General features: G+C 47.2%; 1 protein-coding gene across 1 annotated transcript in view; it reads left to right on the forward strand.

Moving 5' to 3' along the window:
* Positions 1-21263, forward strand: part of LOC147635242 (Alkaline-phosphatase-like family protein) — a 122320-nt gene that overhangs the window by 85788 nt on the left and 15269 nt on the right. Inside the window, exons 13-14 of the mRNA XM_086802461.1 lie at positions 1918-2623; positions 2777-2868. Of these exons, the coding sequence (XP_086658587.1) occupies positions 1918-2623; positions 2777-2868 (798 nt within the window). The remainder of the gene's footprint in view (positions 1-1917; positions 2624-2776; positions 2869-21263) is intronic.

The raw sequence follows: 21263 nt of genomic DNA on the forward strand, positions 1-21263 counted from the left end.
ACTAACAGTAGAGATGACATGACCTTGATACAAGAGTTCCTGCCTGAAGAATTCACACTTTGTATCCTTCACATACAACTTCTAAGTAAGACATTGGTATCATAGCCTCTGCGATTAAGTATAAACAAAAAGGAAAACACACATAGACACTGACATCTAGCTCACCGCCCAACCATAGAGCCATTGTGACTCACCCCTAAGCACAGGGGGATAGTAGCATCTGAAACATGGCTCCACGTGCAAAGTCCATGACATCCCATACCACTAGTACACACCCATCGAATGTAAGCACGGAATAGTCTCAAGGCCTTGAGTCCAGGTCTAAGGAGCTTTCCTCCAAACTGACTCATAATATAGGCCTCCTATAAGCCAAGAGCCAAATATAGCACACGTCTCAGAAAAGCAACTAATCCCCTAAGATGCCTAATCCCTAGGCTATGGTTAACCTTACCTAAATGTCTTAACCCTAATTAGCCTTGGGACGTAACAAGGGGTGGAGGCGGGATGGATGAGTGGTGGTGGGTAGGGGGGCAGAGGAAGACAGCTCAAATAGGGGAAGAGAAGGTGCATGGGAGGAGGGATCTCATATGAGGGAGAAACAAAGGGAAGCAGGAAGTGTCAAATGGGGTAGAGTCGTTTGCTAGCAGACGGAGCTCTCTATCTAGCTTCCTATTTTGCGTAAAGTCTTTAGTTCTTCCAGGGTCTTGGGCTCACTCACTGCAATAAAAAGTGGCTTCTCGTTTTTAGATTTCGTATTTTCTCCATGCTGATTCCAAAACTAAGTGCAAAAAGGATTCCGAGTATACCTTCACAAAATTCCATATACACTTGACACAAAACTCTTGTGATATGTATACATAACTACCACTGTCCGACAATTTTCCTTGTATAGAAATAAGGCCCAACCCTTGTACAGAATAGGGGAAAATTACCAACATAGAGGTGTTTGTAGAGGGTAGAACTGGAGATTTATTAGACATGGGGAAGCCAGAATTGGAGATCAGGTGGAATGATTAAGCGAGAGATTGGCACACTATGGTGCAGATAAAGTATATATGATGGAGGAGAACCATAGTCATAACCAAGGCCCATGAATATGAGAAGGTGGATGGCGAGGAAGGATCAGACCTTGGAGATGCACTAGAAAGGTTGGGTCAATGGGATGAAGAGAAGGAAGAGGGTGCTGGTTTTTTCGTATTGGCAAGATATTTGCTGAGTGCAAAGAAACGAAACTATAGCTTGAGAAAAATATTGATCCAAATAACATTATCATTACTTGATGCTTGCTGCCTTTTGTCTCTGGTCTATATTCTTACCCACGCTCATGCTTCCACCAACCAGTGCTCCGTTGCTTCAACTTGTCCTGCTTGGTGCTCTTAAACTTTGTGGGATCTTGAATCAAGTTCCTTCAGCTTGGTGTAAGTTCTTGATGGTGTGTGAAAAATTTGTCACAGTTTAGTTGTGTTTTCTTGCTTCTGTTGATAATCTACCCCATGCATTTGACACAAATAAGTGGATTGTAAACTAAGCTATTATTGATCTTAAATATAGAGATCATCCTCAATCCAAGTGCCCTGGAGTATCCGGGCTAAGATTTACAATATAATGTATATGCTCACTTTGATCCAAATGGGCACTCTGAGGGGTGAAACTGGCCATCCCATAAGGTGGCGTTTTGCCCATAATCATCCACTCGATTAAGACAGAAGGATGCTTCTCCTTCATACTTATGCATGATTCTGTTAACTAAACCACACAGTCCATCCAAGAGCCAAAACTTTACACCGGCCTTGCTACAAATTTGTTAAGTAGATTTTCTTCCACGGTGTGACTTTAAAAGAAATTATTTTATTTGTACACCCATCATATAGCTAACTGGTATCTGACACGATTTCACATTCTTGTTTGTTGGTGCAGGTGAACCGGTACTTTGATCAGTATGCAGAATCAGTTTTGTATGGATTCTCACCAAGTGATATCCTCACAATACGCAGTCTCTATGCTCATGCTCAGTCTACTTTACCACATTGGCCTGATTCGTCTGAGGCTAGACCAAATTTGGAGGAAGCTATGGTGATGCTTGCTGATAGAGTTGAGAGGTATACTAGGTACCTTGATGCTGCCGCCTCTCTTGCACGCTCCAAATGGACTCACTTTGGCGATGGTGCGATGGTGTTTGGCCTCGTGATACTCTTCACTGGTCTAGCTGTCCAAATGGTAGCAATGTACAATTTGGGTCCCCTTGGTTGTGTCAGATCTCAGCTAGAACTCAAAGACTGCAAGAAAATACTACCCCTTAAACAAATGTTGAAAGGCAGCCTTGTTTTTGGTGTGTCCGTTGCCAGTGCATCAACACTTATCTCTATGGTGGTCTCTTTGCTGTCAAGAGGATCCTCATCCTTTTTACCGAATCAAGTAGGGATGATTATACTTGGTGGGGTAATCTTGGGCTCAGCAAAATCCTATGTATTTTTTGAAAGCCCAAGTTTTGGAGAACATTGTGGTGCGGAAAGGAACGGAAAGGGTACCTGGATTGGCCAGGCCCAATTTGATATTCGAGGACCACTAGCTGTTCTTCTTTGTGTGGTCTATGCTTGCAGCTTGCTCTCAAATAGTTTTATCCGTAAGCTCTAGATTCTGTTTATTGTTGTTTTAGTTGCATGTGTCCTCTCAAATGACTTCACATAGCTTTTGGCTGTTTCAAAACACATGTTTATCTAGCACCCTCTTTACGAAAAGGAGTGTATGTTTTCTGAATGTGGATTGTTGAATGCAGTGAAAGAGCATCAGATGGTAACATTTTTTCTGGTGTCCATTGGAGTTCTTGATTTGAGGCGTGCTATACAAAATAAATCAAAAATCTCACAGGTGATGTCAGTTTGTCCTTTCTTTTGTTCACAGAGTGTAGATTAGTCACTGTATGGATTTGCACGTTTGTCACTTGGGTGTGAAGGCCATGTGTCCATGAGGGGATGGCTCGGACAAAACTTCATGGTTGCATGAAAATTGAAAGATGAGCTTTGAAGGGAGGGAGGGAGTAGCATATTAACATTTTACAAAGACCACAAGGGTCAGGCCGTTGTAAGATGTAAATCTTTACACAGAATCCAGGAGCTTATTTTGCAGTTCCCAGGCACTGGGGGTCAGGTCACTTAGAATCCGTCAGGTCAGTCACTAGGTGTGAAAACCTGACGCTAGCGAGTGGGACACCTTTTGAATTTTAGAAGGAGGGCATATGGGCCAGAAGGCTTCTCATTGGACTACGTTTTTGGGTGCCTAGGTCTGTGGGACCAGCCAAGGGCAGGTCGGCCCTTGTGCACAGCCTGTCGGGCCAACTGGCCACCCACGACAAGCCCTAGGGCATTGCTTTCTCAAGAGCGTTTGGCTCATAAGGTTGCCAGCCTACAAACAGCTTGATGCAGCAGTAAAACACAGCGCATTTCCTTGCAGAGGCAGCCACAGCAAGTATGCGATCGAGTAGTAGGAGCTGTGCATTTCAGTCCATTGTGGAAGAATACACAGGTCTACCTTTATCTAGTAGACCCCCCTTTATTCAATTGAGATGTTATGAGAAAGAGAGTTCAGGAAATATCTCCGAAGAGACTCAATAGTCTCCCAAGAACTGTCATCTTCAGTAACATCCTTCCACTTGAATAGCATCTCGGGAACACTCCAGTTCTTGAGAGCCCTCTCACGATAGTCCAGATTAATTCTAGCTAGTGTGGAACATGTTGAGAAATGTGGTGCCAAAGAGCACAAGGAAGAGATAGGGAGTTAGTTGAGTAAGCCAAACAAGAGCAAAGTCTAGCATGAAGCCACATGAGCAAAGGGAATTATTCCACATTGATGTACAAGCCCAAGGGTGTACCTCCTCATATAAAAGGGGGCCATTTCAAGCAACAATGAATCATATCACTTGCACCTATCTCAAGTTTCTCTCTGTGTCCAAGTTAATCTATCTTGGAGTCTAATTAATTAGCATGAACTCATCATCATGAGTTCACTTAGGTATCACCCACCTTAGATTAGTCATGACTTCCTGGCAGACTTCCTTCTCTTCTCCTCCTCTCTCTCTCTCTCTTTCTCTCTCTTCTCATCTCATTCTCCTCACCATTTTCTATTCTATGTGAAGTTCTCACATGGTATCAGAGCTTTGAGAACTCCATAGCCTTTCCATAAGCTCTCTACATCTTGAGGTCTTACTTTCTTAGCTTCAAACTTCACTACCTTCTTGTTCTAAGCTCTTTCTCCTTCAACTAGAGGTCATGGAGGTAGTCTCTTCTTCCGCTGCAACAACGAAGCCAAGGTTGTTCTCCATTGACAAGCTCAATGGCAACAACTACCTCGTATGGAAGCTACGCATGAAGCTATACCTCAAACAACTGCAACTATGGAAGTATGTCAAGGGTCATGGTAAACCCAATGAAGAACAAATCGAAGCGTTCAAGCTATGGAAACAACAAGATATCACGGCGCAGATGGAGATCATCCTTCATTGCGGAGATCGACAAGTACAAATGGTGAGAAGCCTAAAATCTTCACATGAAATATAGCAATTTTTCAAAGATTGTTATCTACACACTGACTTGATCTATCAAGTGTCTCTTGTGAAAAGGCTTGTCAATTTTAACATGCAAGAAGGTCAAGCAACAGCTAAGTTCCTAGATTCTTGGCAGGGTCTTCTAGATGAAACTCTTCTCTCTGGTCTTGAAATCCCAGAGACTCTCCAATCAATGTTCTTGCTTGTAGCCTTACCATCAACATGGAGAGCATTCATCACAACCCATGCTTCAACAACGGAGCTCAAGCTCCAAAGCTTGGTGGCCAAAATTCAACAAGAGGAGGCCTTACGGGATCAAACATCCCACTCCACCACCAAAACAGTGGCTTTAGCCACTTCTCTCAATGCTCACAAGCATGGTCATCACAAAAGTGGTTTTCACCACTCCCAACGGCATCATCACTTCAATCCTAAGGGGGGACCTCACAAACATTCTCATGCTCGCAATACCCCTTATTCCAATGTGCAATGCACATACTGCCACCACCATGGGCATGAAGAAAAGGAGTGCCGCACCAAGCAAAGGGCTCCCTCCCACAACAATCATCACAACAATCACAAAAGGCCATTTGGTAGAGCTCATTTCACTGAGGTTCAAGTAGGTAATCAAACTACTTCTCCTACTTTCTATAATCCTCTTACTATTCATGACTACCCTCTTCAGCTATTTGCCACTAGTATTCCTCATAATTCTCCTCCTACTATCTGGTACTTAGATACTGGTGCAACTCACCCAATCTCTCTTGGCTATCTAATTTCACTCCTCTCCACAAACCCTTAGATGTTTGTCTAGGAGATGATAGCTTACAGCAAGCTAACGGCCATGGTGAAGTTGTCCTCACACTCCCTAATTTCTAAACTACCTTGGTCAAGAAGGTTTATCATGTCCCAGGCCTAAAGAAGAACCTCATTTCTATCAGTGAGCTTGCCGATCAAGGTCTCGAGTTCAAATTTCTCAAAGATGGTTGTCATATTCAAGCCATAGATACTCATGGCAAGAAGATTACTTTGGTGTGCCCCAAAGATGGTAAGCTTTACCCTCTTGGCACTACATCCTCATCAGCAAAAGCCCTCTCTACAACCATCAACACCCCTGTAGAAGAAGAAACACTATTGTGGCACTATCGGCTTGGCCACATTTTAGTACATGCGCTTCACCAAATGAAGCATAAGCAGCTTGTCCTTGGGCTTCCCAAGGAAATCACACCCATTAGCTTTTGTGAAGGATGTGTTGTTGGCAAAGCCAAACATTTTCCTTTCCCAAAATCAACTTTACGGACTTCTGAGCCTCTTGCATTAATTCACACGGATTTGCGTGGTCCTATGCAAACCACCTCTCTCACAGGCAATAAATACATGCTTTTATTCATTGATGATTTTACAAAGTACACATGCTTATTTTTTCTCTGAAAAATCATCAAATTTACATCTTTTTAAGAGCAGGTAGAGAACCAACATGACAAGAAGATAAAGATATTAAGGTCCGACAATGGTGGAGTATACATTTCCAATGCTTTTAAGGAGCATTGCTTTGCACATGGCATCCGCCATGAATTCACTATTCCAGATCATCCACAACAAAATGGGGTGGCAGAAAGAAAGAATTGGACCCTTGTGGAAGCTGCTCGCTCTATGCTCGCTATGGCATGTCTCTCTCATGCTTATTGGGAGGAGGCCGCCGCCACCGCATGCTATCTCCAAAATCGATGCGCTACCTCGACACTTCATGGTCCTCAAGCCAAGTTCACTGCTAAGGCTTCCAAAGCAATTTTTGTGGGCTATGGTGATCAGTTTGGTAACAAGGCATACCGCCTACATCATCCCGAGAGCCGCCACTTCTCCTTCAATCGATCCGTCATTTTCAACGAAAGTGCTCTCACTAGCTGGGCATCCACTTTCTCCCTGTCCACAGCTTCGCCAACCAATTTCTCCATCACCTCGCCGTGCTTGGTACCTCGCCGTCAGGTGCCTTCCCCCTTGTGTGGTTCACCTTCTCCGTGCGCTAAGTAAAGCGCCCCTGCACATCTTCCACCCCTACTCCCCACACCGCCTAGGTTGGCTCAGCGGCTTTCTCATATGCAGTCCCACTCGGCGCTTCACCCTACACCAACCCATCCCAACCTTTTCAATATTGCCTCTCCAACCTCCACTCCCAGTTCACCGTCCCTTTCTGTTTTGGAAACTCCTACCGGCTCCCCTACTTACCACATTGATCTGCATGGCGACTTGCTCACTGGCCACCATGCTCACTCCACCGCCATACGACCTGCCTCACACTTGGCGTCGCCTGGCTCTACCTCCACACCCCCTCCTCACTTGAGCTCGCACTTCACTCCACCGCCTTCCATATGCAGTCCCTCGGCTCTGCATGCCCGCCATTCCTCACCTACGACATGCACCTCCTCGGCTTCGCATGGTCGCCCCTCATCTCCACTGTCACACCCACAAACATGCTCTCCTTCTTGCGCCCTACATGGCCGACAATCATCTTCACCAACTCCAGTGCCGAACCGCCCTCCACCATCTATTTCTCGAACCGCTGTGCTCTCTGTGCATACTGTCTCTCCTCCGGCTCTATCTCCTACGCGCTCCTCTCGTTCCTCGCCCTCGTGTTCTCCCTTGTCACCTTGCCTCGATCCCTTATACAATGGCTACTGCAGCCAACTCTCCATCCCACTTCTCTCTTCATATCTCCCTCTCCCATCATGCACAGCTCCCATCCACTGCCTCTCTTCCCCCCAGCTTCACTATTGACCGGCAAATCTACCTCTCTTCATCTATATCTCCCTTAGCCTCACACGCCCTTGGTTCTAACACCACCTCCAATAGGCGCCTTGATGATGGAGAATCCCCACCTCAAGGCCGCACCCGCAGTCTTGCTGACATCTACAACTCCGCGTGCTTCGCAGCTCTCCTACAAGCTGAAGGTGTGGATTCACATCCTCCGGATCTCCTTGACGATCCTCAAAGTCCTACCGTCGATGAGGCACTTGCTAGTGCTCACTCTGCGGAATGGATGGACGGCATGACACAAGAAATGGAGGCGCTCACGGAGTAAGGCACCTGGATTCTTGTATCGCCACCACCTCATTGCAATATCATTGGGTGTAAATGGCTCCTCAAGAAATAATACAAGGTTGATGGGAGTCTGGATCGATTCAAGGCAAGACTTGTTGCTCGCGGCTTCACTCAGCAACATGGTGTTGACTACACCGACACTTTCTCACCCGTCTTAGGTATGGCATCCTTTCGTTTGATCGTTGCCATTGCCGCTCATTATAATCTTTCTCTTCATCACATAGACATCAAAATTGCATTTCTTCATGGTAAGCTTGATGAGGACATTTAAATACATCAGTCCCCTTATTTTCTCACTTACTCTCATCCCCAATTTGTTTGCAGCCTTCAACGCTCCATATATGGCTTGAAGCTGTCTCCTCGACAATGGTGCCACCGAATGCATGACGCCCTTATCTCTTGGGGATGGCGCAGATTGCTCACTGATCATAACCTTTATGTTTTGCACAATCATCATGGGTGGGCTATCATTGGTCTTCATGTTGACGACATTTCCATTCTTGCATCTAATGAGCATATCTGATTTTATCTAAAAATATGTTTAGGGTGGAGTTTCCCATCACTAATAATGGTCCCATTTCTTACTTTTCTTGGCATTCAAGTAATTCGTGATCCTCATGGTAGGTTCATTTCACTCTCTCAAGAGAAGTATATTGAGGAAATTCTTGCTAATGCTCACATTTCCCAGTGTTCTTTTGCCCCCCACTCCTATGGTCACAAAAGCCCAGGTTGCACCTGAAGGTCTTCCATACACTCATCTTGATAGGAGTTTCCTACACGACGTTCCCTATGATCATCTTTTTGGGCAGACTAAATATTGCATCACTTGTACTCGGTTGGATGTTTGCTACTCCGACCACATTCTCTCTCAAGCTCTCCATCAATGTCGCAAGGTCCATGGGATAGCACTCGAACGGTGTCTACGCTATCTCCATGCCACAAAAAGGACTACAAACTAACATATTTTGCAGGCTTATGTCCTCTTAGTATGGAGGCCTTTATAGATGCAGATTGGGGAGGCCATGATCCCCACATGCGGAGTCTCTCTGGATACCTCTTCCTGCTTGCTGGTGGTGCGATATCTTGGGAAAACAAGCAACAACTGTGGGTGGCTTCTTTCACGACCGAAGCAGAGTACATTGCCACTCTGCTTCGGTCGTGGAAGAAGTCACCGACAACCGTCGCTTTGTTTTCTCAAGATATGGCACCACCAACAAGCAGGAAGAGGTATCCAGAGAGACTCCGCATGTGGGGATCATGGCCTCCCCTTTGCATCTATAAAGGCCTCCATACTAAGAGGGCATGTGTCTGCAAAATATGTTAGTTTGTAGTCCTTTGTGGCATGGAGATAGCGTAGACACCGTTTGAGTGCTATCCCATGGACCTTGCGACGTTGAAGGAGAGCTCGAGAGAGAATGTGGTCGGAGTAGCAAACATCCAACCGAGTACAAGTGATGTAATATTTAGTCTGCCCAAGAAGATGATCATAGGGAAAGTCGTGCAGGAAACTCCTATCAAGATGAGTGTATGGAAGATCTTCAGGTGCAAGCTGGGCGTTTGTGACCATAGGGGCAAAAGAACACTGGGAAATTTGAGCATTAGCAAGAATTTCCTCAATATACTTCTCTTGAGAGAGTGAAATGAACCTACCATGAGGATCACGAATTACTTGAATGCCAAGAAAAGTAAGAAATGGGACCATTATCAGTGATGGGAAACTCCACCCTAAACATATTTTTAGATAAAATCAGATATGCTCATTAGATGCAAGAATGGAAATGTCGCCAACATAAGACCAATGATAGCCCACCCATGATGATTGTGCAAAACATAAAGGTTATGATCAGTGAGCAATCTGTGCCATCCTCAAGAGATAAGGGCGTCATGCATTCAGCGGTACCATTGCCGAGGCGACTGCTTCAAGCCATATATGGGGCGTTGAAGCTTGCAAACAAATTGGGGATGAGAGTGAGATAGAAAATAAGGGGACTGATGCATTTAAATGTCCTCATCAAGCTTACCATGAAGAAATGCAGTTTTGATGTCTATGTAATGAAGAGGAAGATTATAATGAGCGGCAATGGCAACGATCAAACGAAAGGATGCCATACCTAAGACGGGTGAGAAAGTGTCGGTGTAGTCAACACCATGTTGCTGAGTGAAGCCACGAGCAACAAGTCTTGCCTTGAATCGATCCAGACTCCCATCAACCTTGTATTATTTCTTGAGGAGCCATTGACACCCAATGATATTGCGATGAGGTAGCGGCGGTACAAGAATCCAGGTGCCTTGCTCTGTGAGCACCTCCATTTCTTGTCCTCGAGTTGTGCGGTCCAATAGGTGCCAAACTATCTTGGATGGGCCTTGAAGTTGCGCCAAAGACCTATGGTGTTTTCTTGGATTAAGTTGTACGATTAAGATATGGCTGGATTTGGGACCATCACAGTTGGTATCAGAGCATAGGTTGGACAGTCCGCACTTAATTGCGGATGTTGTAGGTCTTGGGTGACTCGTATTATTTTTTATTTTTGTGATACAACGAGGAGATTCTTTTCTTTTTAAAATTTCTTGCGATTTGATATACAGTCACAAGATGGTTAGAGGATGTGAATCCACACCTTCAGCTTGTAGGAGAGCCGAGAAGCACGTGGAGTTATAGATGTCAGCAAGACTGTGGGTGCAGCCTTGAGGTGGGGATTCACCACATCAAGGAGGCTATTGGAGGTGGTGTGATCGGAAGACGGCAAAGGAGTAGTGTTAGAAGTAGGGGCAGGTGGGGCTGAGGGAGATATAGATGAAGAGGTAGATTGGCCGGTCAATAGTGAAGCCGGGGGGAAGAGAGGCAGTGGATGGGAGCTGTGCATGATGGGAGAGGGAGGTATGAAGAGAGAAGTGGGACGGAGAGTTGACTGAGGTAGCCATTGTAGAAGGGACCGAGGCAAGGTGATAAGGGAGAGAACACGACTGCGGGGGACCGGAGGAGCGCGCACGAGATAGAGCCGGAGGAGAGGCAACATGCGTAGAGAGCACAGGGGTTCTAGAAATAGATGGTGGAGGGTGGTTCGGCACTGGAGCTGGTGAAGATGATTGTCGGCCATGCAGGGCCCAGGAAGGAGAGCATGATTGTAGGTGTGACAGTGGAGATGAGGGGCAACCATGCGAAGCCGAGGAGGTGCATGTCGTAGGTGAGGAATGGCATGCATGCAGAGCCGAGGGACTACATATGGAAGGCGGCGGAGTGAAGTGCGAGCTCCAGTGAGGAGGGGGTGTGGAGGTAGAGTCAGGCGACGCCAGGTGTGAGGTAGGTAGTATGGCGGTGGAGTGAGCATGGCGGCCAGTGAGCAAGTCGCCATGTAGATCAATGTGGTAAGTAGGGGAGTCAGTAGGAGTTGCCAAAATAGAAAGGGACGGTGAACTGGGAGTGGAAGTTGTAGAGGCAATATTGAAAAGGTTGGGATGGGTTGGTGAAGGGTGAAGCGCCGAGTGGGACTGCATATGAGAAAGCCGCCGAGCCAACCTAGGCGGTGTGGGGAGTAGGGGCGGAAGATGCGCAGGGGCGCTATACTTAGCGCATGGAGAAGGTGAACCACACGAGGGGGAAGGCACCCGACAGCGAGGTGATGGAAAAGTTTGTTGGCGAAGCCGTGGACGGGGAGAAAGTGGATGCCCAGCTGGTGAGAGCACTTTCGTTGAAAATGATGGATCGATTGAAGGAGAAGTGGCGGCTCTCGGGATGATGTAGGCGGTATGCCTTGTTACCAAACCGATCACCATAGCCCACAAAAATTGCTTTGGAAGCCTTAGCAGTGAACTTGGCTTGAGGACCAGTGTTATACCTTACGGCAGACTATGAGTGCTAGTCTTCTATCATGGCTGAGTATGCCCATCACCTCCGGAGAGTGATAGAAACTTAGTTCGCTGGTTTTATAAAGCATGTTCTTTGGACTAACCTTATACAAACCTGCACCTACTCTTGGGCATTGATGACGTGAGTAGGGATGTCATAGCTTATTGTCCATGCTATGCATGATAGAGTTGATGAACCTACACTTCATGTTCGGACAAACATTGGAGATAATGGTGGCACTTTTGAGTCGAAGTCTTTTTTAAAAGTTTATCTTAATGTTTGGTTCTAGCTCTTAGTGCTTTAGGTCTAGAGTTTACAATTCTCTGTTTTGGTATTTTGTTTTTTGTTTTTTGTTTTGTTGTTTTGTTTTTTGTTTTTTGCTTTTTTTGTTTGTTTGTTTGTTTTTGTTTTTTGTTTTTTGTTTTTTTTTGTTAATGTCTTAATTAAAAGTCTTCATTTGATATTATCGTTTGATTTCCTCTCCTTAGTAGCTAGGTTTGTTAGTTTATTTATTTTTGATCTTTCAAATGCTTTGTTTTTGTGTTTGTCCTTCTTCACTATTATTTCTCTCTCAAATCTCTCAATTCGTAAGTTCAGATTTTTCTTACCTTATGAAGGTATATAATTCAGTCACTTAGCGGACATGCAAATCTTTTGATTTTCGTCCGAGTGGTGACTAGCTATTGTTCTTCAAAGTTATATATCTTGGGAGGGTGTGCATACCCCTACAGCTACTTCATCCTTGAGCTCGTTTACGAGTTAGTTAAGTTTGTTTATCGTGAAGGTTGTGTTTGTTTGTTTATTTGTGTTTATGTTGGATATATGCGTGATGTGTTGTTGTAAGCTCTTTGTTTTTGTTTTGTCTTGTCTTGTCTTGCTTTTGTTTTATTTATCTTCCTTTTTTTTAAAAAAAAATTGTTGTTGTTGCTTGTTTTATTATTATTATTATTATTATTATTATTATTTTCAAAATAAGAGACATAATCTTAATTAATATTAATGGGTCCTTTGGGATCAAGGGTTTCTTGTGGGGTTTCATGAAACATTTCTCGTGAGAGGGGAAGTAAAGTAGTGATTCTAGCAAGGAGCCACGGGCACTTGATTGCACGCTATTGCCGATGATCTTTCGAGTGTAACAAGTAGCCTTTTTTAAGGACCTCGCTGCTTGGCAGCAGCCCTGCTAACCAAATGAGGGGTGTGGCTAGCACTTTTCTAGCCTCGGATGGTGACTCCCTGGGAGCGTGGTCGGTGCCCTGATGGCCCAATGGAGGAGGTATCAGGAGGTGTGTGGGCTGGGTTGCTGGTGCTGGTGCCGAAGAAATCTGTTAGGGTCCTCTGTCTAGGTACATCATGGCTCGGCCTCCTGTCTGCCAAGAGGGTCTCTCTGTGTCTCCTAAGCTCAAGTAGAAACAATCCCAGGCATCTCTGATCCTCCATGACCCTGTGTAACGGCCCAAAACCCTCTCGGAAGAGGCAGTGATATCTCCCTCGGATCTCATAATAGACTGTACATCGGCAAATGTAGTGTTCCTCTGTCTCTACCTCCTGGTAGCATAGCTCACAAATGCGGTCATCCAAGATCTGATGCACATATCGCCCTGTCTCAATCTGCAGCTGGTGTGATGAGGTCTGGATCCGTCCAATGGCACAACGTATCCCATGTGATAGGTGTACATCCATGTACGCTGGGCGGGTGATAAAATCATCCGGTGAGAGGTGTAGTGAGTGGCTCTTGTAATGAGCCATTTTTGTGTCGAAGGGCTCAAGGGGGCTAGTCCATGTCCTCTCTGTGTCCACTCTGAGATGATATCCATCCTGATCACGCGGTTTTGCTCTGAGCGGGTGAGATCCAAAAATGGACAATCCAGACTGTACTGAAAGGGTGGTAGTGCCTCTAACCGCAAACCATGTAGGTCAAACCATGATCTCATTTGAGCGTACCAACAATGAGTATCTCCATCCTCTGCCAACTGTATGGATGAGGTCAATGCCAATCGGGAGTACCTCTGTTGAGGGAGCTCCCATAGCCGTTGTAAAAAGGTAATTGCCTAGAATAGGGCCTCGGTTACTACTGGTGGGGCACCTAGCTCAGCCCGAACAATCTCATGTGGTATTGATGATTTGCTCCGAATCATGCGGGCAATCATCATAATCAGTGGTCTCTCCATTTGCCTCCATCCCCCATCTGTCCCTCTCTGAAATCTATGATGTATACTGGGCCCCCAAATTGGAGCTTCGTATAGGAGGGTCGGTGTGACAAGCGTATCAAATAGCCACAATTTGGTGCGTGGCTCCTGAAACTGTATGTGTGCACACTGCCTCTCAAGTGCCCCCAAGGCTGCATGCCCTCGAGCTAATCTAGCTGCTGCTGCCTCCTTCAGGGAGAAACGCAGTCCTGTGAAAGTAACTCCCAAGTAGACATATGACCTGACGTACTCTACCGGCTCCCCTCAGAAAGTGAATTGAGGCTCTGATCTCGTCACCCATGCCTGTGTGGTGTTAAACACCATAACCTTGGTTTTCCGAAGGTTCATTGTTAGATCTCTATCCGCACAGAAAGCCTGTAATGCATCCAGGTGTCTCTGTAATCCCTCTGGAAAGTCTAAGATTAGAACAATATCATCAGCATATAACAAGATGGGTATCAACACCCCTGCCAGGCATGCCCCTGGGCCTCCCAATCTGTCTACATAATCAGAGACTGCATCAATGTACAGTCCAAAGAGGGTGGGCGATAGCGGGCATCCCTGCTTCACCCCTATCGTGCTGGTCACCCTATCAGATAGTCTGCCTGGAGCTCGGACTCTGCCTATCACAGACTCATACAACGCATATATCCCCCACTGCATATCCTCGGGTACCTCAATGTCATGCAATCTGTGCATAAGCCTGGCACGTGGTACGGTATCGAAGGCTTTGCGGAAGTCCACAAAGCAGCAGTAAATCCTTCTCTTCTGTGCCCTGTCGTCTTCAATAAGTGCCCGAAGTGTCAATATGTGATCCAAGGTAGTAAATCCTCTCCTGAAGCCAGCCTGTCCATGTGCTCGATGACCATGCCTCTTTGCCCATCGGCTCAGCTCTGACTCCAATATAGAGCCATATAATTTGGCCAAGTAATGACCAATCATGATCGTCCTGTAGTTGCCTAGTACCATGGGGTCCCCACTCTTAAAGAGTGGTACAATGATATGCTCAGTACAGCTTGTCGGGAAACCCTCACAAATGGCACGATTAAACACATGTACGATGAGCGGAGCCAAAGTGTCTCCAACTAGCCCATCATGATCCTGTGCCTTTCCATTCTGTAACCTGTCTATCGCATCTAGCACCATCCGCATAGTAAAAAAGGTGCTACTAGCCGGTCTAGCTCCCAGTGGAGGGGGGGTGGGGGGCTGTCGTGGTGCATCATGTAGCTCCCTAGCATAAATATGCCATGCCTCAGGTGCAGTAATCGGAGTACCAGGTTGTCTCTCCTGAAACATCTTCCATGCCCTCTTGTTGTCCTTCCCCAAGAAGAGTTGGTAGATCTCCTCCTCTAGCTTAGCCAAATAGGCTCGTTTCTTCCTCCGCACAAGGTGCCGAAAGATCATCCTGGCCTGTCTATGCGTGTGAGACCCAATGGCAATCTCACGCTGTAGTTGTGCTCGTGTCTCACGACACTCATCATCATACCAACTGTTGTGTGGGGCAGTGCTGCGGGGGTGGGTGGAAGGGATCATAGTGCAGGGAAACACATATGAGGCGGATGCATGTAGTACACCTGCCAATCCTCTCGTGATCTCGTCCAGAGGGCTATGCGGGTCTAAAGCGAACAAGCCATCAGATACTGCATCTCGATAAACCCCAATTGTCTCACATGTAAACTGATATCTCGGGTACCTAGGTAGATGAGTGGCTGGCCCATCTCTAGGGGATCTACCTACTAGTGTGAAACTCAGGTATGCATGATCGGCTGCTATGCCAATGGGCCTACTGGAAATCGTGAAACCCCGCACATCAGGTATCAATGAAGGAGATCACATCAAGTAGTCCACTGTGCTCGCTCCCCCTTTAGAGTTCTAGTGTGAGAGCATCTGATCCTTGCCATCTCGATAAGCCATTGTATATGACCAACCCATGTGCACTCCCGAGTGTGAGAAAATGCCTGCCATAATCTGTAATCTCCCCCTCATCCTTTGCTGATCTCTGCAACCCTACATCCTCTGCTGTGATCTCCCAGTACATAGCCTCTTGAGTATCATACAACTCTGTCTGCTATGTGCCTGTACGTGCATTAAAGTCTTCCAATAGTAATATGTCTCCCATGCTGGCAAACCTCATGATATCATCATATAGTAGTATATATAGGGCGACTCTCCTAATGGTGCAAACCTAGAGTGGGTTGGGAGATAGTAGGTTACTGCCACATATAGCTCGCGGAGCCCCTCTGCATATTCGGACCCACATGTACCTCGCATCTGCATCTCTATGTACCACATGTATTTTTTCACGAAGCTCCTCCCTGTGAAGTATTGCCAGTCCTCCAGATCCTCTGGTACCTCCCACTGTGTGTGGCTAAGGGCGGAAAACTGATTCCCATCTATAACCCCGGATGTCAGGAAGCCTCTTGTTTGTGCACTGATGGGTCTCCGTATACATAGCAATATCACTGTGTCTGAAAGTATCCTCAAAGTATCCTGCATCTATTCTAAGGGCTCCGTTGCAATTCCACACCGTGAATCGCAAGGTCTCATAGGCCGTGCACCGTCAAGCGGGCCTCCTCTCTGTAATGATGACTCGGCCATCTATGTATACCGCCCATTTCCCCTCTTTCCTTGCCTCAAGCACACGCGGCATGTGTTCCTTCCGGTGTGCTATCTGTGCCGGTGTAAGGTCCTCATCCAAATAAATCTTTTCCCCCTTAAGGGCCATCCTTTTGGAGATGAAGGCCTTCTCCTTCTCCAAGTCACCAAACCTGATGATCAATATCTTCGCCCTGGTTTCATCTCTGCCTACTCACCATGCTCCGGTAATGCGTACATCAGTGGCTCCAATTTTTGTTGCAAGAGCTTTTGCATCCTCTTGGGGATTTCCCTTATCTTCCCACCCAACTACACGTACATGTAAGGCACGTGCCCGTCTGTTGGCTTCCTCTTCCAATGTAGCATTCATCACCTCTACTTTATTGACTGGTGTATCCTTCTTTTTTTTTAATTACTTGAATCCATGGGTTGACTTCCTCAGTTTGTTTCTTTGTGGCACTGGCAATTTCAGCCCATGAATGCATTTCCTTCTCACGTGCAGCCACTTTTGCCTTACATGATTCCAAAGTGTTTTGCATTTCTGTGATCTCTTTTTCGCAGTCAGCCATACATGTCTTCAAAGTGCCTTCGTACGATGCAACTGTTGTGCCAATCTCTCGGAGCATGTCATCCTTCCATTTCTGCATCTCTTTTTTCATTTCTGTGTGCATCAAGGCTTGGGCTAATTCCATCTCAACCCGTACTTGGGCTTGCATTTCTCCCTTCCAGGTGTGAGTGTAAGTGAGCTAGCCGCTCCTGGATATGGTGCTAATGTCGAGCCCATATCTCTGTGATCTCCCTCTGATGTAGTATGGGAGTTTGGTAGCCTGGTGCTCTCGGTCTCCGTCTGGCTTGGAGGTCCGCAGCGCGCTGAAGTGTAACCCCCTCCTGTGTCAGGATAGGCACTGGGATAGATCTCTGGAAGAAATCAGTGAGCTGGAGCTGTCGCCCACCTCTCCCTGTGGTACGAGTCCGTAGCAGTGTCTCTCTGTGGCGCTGTCTCTCTAGCAAGAACTGACCAAATCTGTGCTGGTCTGCGGACTCCATGATCTGGCGGAGTGAGGGATGTCCACTAAAGATGGTGGTGTATCTCTCTCTAATGACACTATATGCTCTGCATCTGCATACATAATGCTCCTCACTCTCAACCTCCTCCTGGCACAGTCTGCATATCCTCTGTGCTGCTCTGGGGATCCGTGCTGCCCTACCTACCTCAATCTCAAGCTGGTGTGATGACACTCTGAGCTGGCCAATCACCACTCAGGCACTGTGAGGCATGTACACATCCATGTATCCAGGTCTCTGTATGAATCCATCCGCTGAGATACGCATAAACTGATCTCTGTAGTATAGCATCTTCGGCGGTAGAGGCTGACTGGGTGTAATCCAAGTATCTTGAGTGTATCGCTGCCATAAATCCTGCTGAAGGACTCTGTTCCTCTCACTGTAAGAGAGCTGGATGTGTGGTGCAATGCCTTAAAAGCTCTATGTGAGAGTCGATCTGATGGCATATCTGTGATCCTCTGTATGAAGCAGATCGTCTGGAAGAGGGCCTCTACTAGCATAGGAGGTGCAACAAACTCCGTTCGGACAATGTCATGTGGGACGGAGGATTTGTTGCGGATCATCCGTGAGAGCATGAGAATCTGAGGCCTCTCTATCTGAGACCATGTGGAGGTAGCGAGCCTAGGTGCCCATATTGCTGTAGCATACATCAAAGCAGGGGTGACTAGTGTGTCAAACAACCACCCCTTCGTGCAGGGCTCCTAGAAGTGTGCCTAGTGACACTGTCTCTCTAGCATGGCCAGAGCTACATACCCTCGTGTGAGTCTATCCGTGGCTGCCTGTGCCATAGTAAATCTTCCTGGCGGAGTCGTAAATGTAATCCCCAGGTACACATATGAGTCTACCACCTCTACTTGTCCTCCTGCTGGCCCTGAGGTGTGGAAAATCATGGCCTTGGTTTTCCCAAGGTTCACTGTAAGCCCCCTCTGTGTGCAGAAGTCATCGAGTGCATGGAGATGGTGCTGTAGTCCCGTCCGCGACTCAGAGACCAAAATAATATCATCTGCATATAGCATAATGTGGACTGTGGTACCTGAGATGTCTACCCCGTCCCCACCACTGTGACCAATGAAGTCAGCCACCTCATCGATGTATAGCCCAAATAGTGTAGGAGAGAGTGGGCATCCTTGCTTCACACCTATGGTGCTAGCAATAACATCAGATAACCCCCCGGGGCATCGTATGCGCCCGAAGACCTGCTCATATAAAGTATAGATGCCCCAAACCATCTCTGATGGGATCCCCAATGATTGTAGGCGCTGGAAGAGTCTCTCTCTGTCAAATGCTTTGCGGAAATCCACAAAGCACCAGTATAATCTCTTCTCCCACGCCCTAGCCTAGTCAATCAGACATCTCAGAGTGAATATATGGTCAATAGTGGAGAAAGCTCGTCGGAATCCAGCCTGCCCCTGGTGCTCGCAGTCCCTCCTTCTCTGCATATGAGCTCAACTCTGCCTCGAGCACTGCGCCATAAAGTTTGGCCAATGTATGACCAATCATGATAGTCCTGTAGTTGTTGGGGTCTAGCATGTCTCCCGCTTTGTGGAGAGGCACGATGGTGTGCATAGTCCACTCAGCTGGTAGGCCCTCCACTAGTGCCCTATTAAAGAGGTGAGCAACAAAGGGTACCATTGTGTGAGCTACATAAATAAGATGCTCACTCTATATACCTGTGTGGTCAGCCGATCTCCCATGCTGTAACCGGCGGATAGCTCTCTCTACTATCGAGGCGGTAAAGAAAGTAGAGGTGGTAGGGCAGGATTCCTGTGGCTGTGGTATGGGCGGCTACTGAGAGATATGGTAGAGGCTCTTTGCATATGTGTGCCATGTGTGTGGATCCTCAATCGGGGTACGAGGGCGAGGCTCTCTCATCTTGCGCCATGCAGTGGCTGCATCTCTGCTCATGAGTAGGTGGTATATATCCCAGTATTGTGCCTCCTCATATGCACGCCTCTTACGGCATGTGAGGATCCTCATCTGTCGGCTCGCCTGTCTCTGTGTAATGGTCCCCAGTGCTCTCTCGGCACAGAGGTGTCTATATAGCTCTCTGCACTCATCATCATACCACCGATTCTGGGGCATGCTCCCAGATCTATCTGTGTGCAATGTGTATGATGGGGGAAGCCGCGGGTGGCAGCCATATGTAGTAGAGATGACAGCTGGGTGGTGAGTGTGTCTAGAGGTGATAGGGGATCCATCTGGAATAGCCCGTCATATACATGATGCTCATATATGTCTGCCAAGTCATGGGTGAAGTAGAAAGTTGTATGCGATGGCTGTGTGGGTGCGCTTGCCACCCAGTGACAGTAAGAGGTACGTGTGATCCGCACCAATAGGACAGGGGGGGATGGTGAAAGATGTCACTGCCTGTGTGGTCTCCATGGACCCCATGATGTAGTCCACTGTGCTACCCCCCCGATCGTGGAAAGCATGTCAGTGCTCCTGAATCCTGCCACTGTCTCATCTCGTTATAAATAACGAGATGGTGTCGCGCTCCCAGCTCAAGTAAGTGATGACCATATCTGGTGTTATCCGGCCCCATGTCCTCTGACACCCTGCAAGCTCTCGTGTCCTCCACCTCTAGTGTGTGCATCACCTCGGGGTGCTCGAAATCATAAATGTCACATTGTCGGCTCTGTGTCCGTTGTCTCTCCTGCAAACTGTAGGATGAGGGCTTGCTTGCGTGTTGAGTCTTTCCCGGCTCTCCATGCTGTGGTGAAGGGCAGAGGGTCCTCTTCCCTATAGCCGAGCTTCATGCATAGAAGCTGTCCATCTTTCTCGGGAGTGGAGTTGGGTGTCTCAGCTATACCTGTGACCTGAATGTTGAGGCGGCGGGCATGCCTCATCTTCTCCTCCTCAATGGTGGTGTGAATGATTTGGTGCTCTTCCCTTTGAGTCTCCTCCCTCACTTCTTTACGGATGTTCTTCTTCACCACCTCAACCCATCCTGACTGCTTGGCTTTGAGTTTTCCCTCCATGTCCTTGTGATCTCCTTGGAGATCTCTTCTTTGATGGCCGTGAGAGTGTTGTCATTGATCTCCCCTTCTTCCTTCTCGGTGTTCTTGACAGCTACCAGTTCCACTTTCAATGCACTCACCTCCTCCTTGAGTGCTGTGTTCTCTTGTTCAAGGTCCGTGACCCGTGCTTCGAGGGCCATGATGTGCTGGTGTAGTTTGTTCTCCACCTCATTGAGATTGGAATCGGATGTCTTCTTGTTCTCCTTGATTAGTGCCTTCATTGCCGTCTCGAGGGCCTCCAGCTTCTCTTGGAGACTTGGGGCCATTCCTCAAGATTACTCTGCAGCCCTTCCCACAGGCAGGGAGGAGAGAGAGAGAGAGAGAGTTATGTTGCTACCTTGGGGGCCTGAGAAAGGGTGGATGGGAATGGGACAAGGGAGGCGGAGGAGCTAGCGAACAAGCAGACGGGCCAGTATAGCGCGAGCAGGGCAGCGAGGCGAACAAAATAGCATAGCGGGAGAACGACCAGCTAACGTGGTCATAAGCCTGGCATATATGGCTGACTAGAAATACTTTTGTTTTCGATGGGGCAACAAGTTTTTTTTCTCACATAGCTAGGGTGAGAGTGTGAGAAAACAGTATTTTTCCCAGCCTAAAAAGGGAATTTTCTGGGTATTTTTATGTTTTATTTGAGGTTTTTCTGTCTTGGCTGCTGGCCTACACCTTTTAGGCTGACCGACCAGGAGCACCCCCCCCCCTCAGTATATATAGCCTTGCCTATCATTCATCATTGTCATATCCGGTACCATATGGCCACTACCTGGGACAGCAACCCCCTCTGCTACAAGCCACCGTGGGACAGCAGCCCTCTCTGCTATCATCTGCCTTTTACATTCTGCTGGTACAGGCCGCCTACATCAGGCTGACTTCAGCGTTTCACATCAGGTTGACATCAGCGTTTCACATCAAGCTTA

This window comes from Cibotium barometz, chromosome 9, assembly GCF_041138505.1.
Source record: "Cibotium barometz isolate CiBa-2024 chromosome 9, ASM4113850v1, whole genome shotgun sequence".
NCBI classification, from domain to species: Eukaryota; Viridiplantae; Streptophyta; class Polypodiopsida; order Cyatheales; family Cibotiaceae; genus Cibotium; species Cibotium barometz.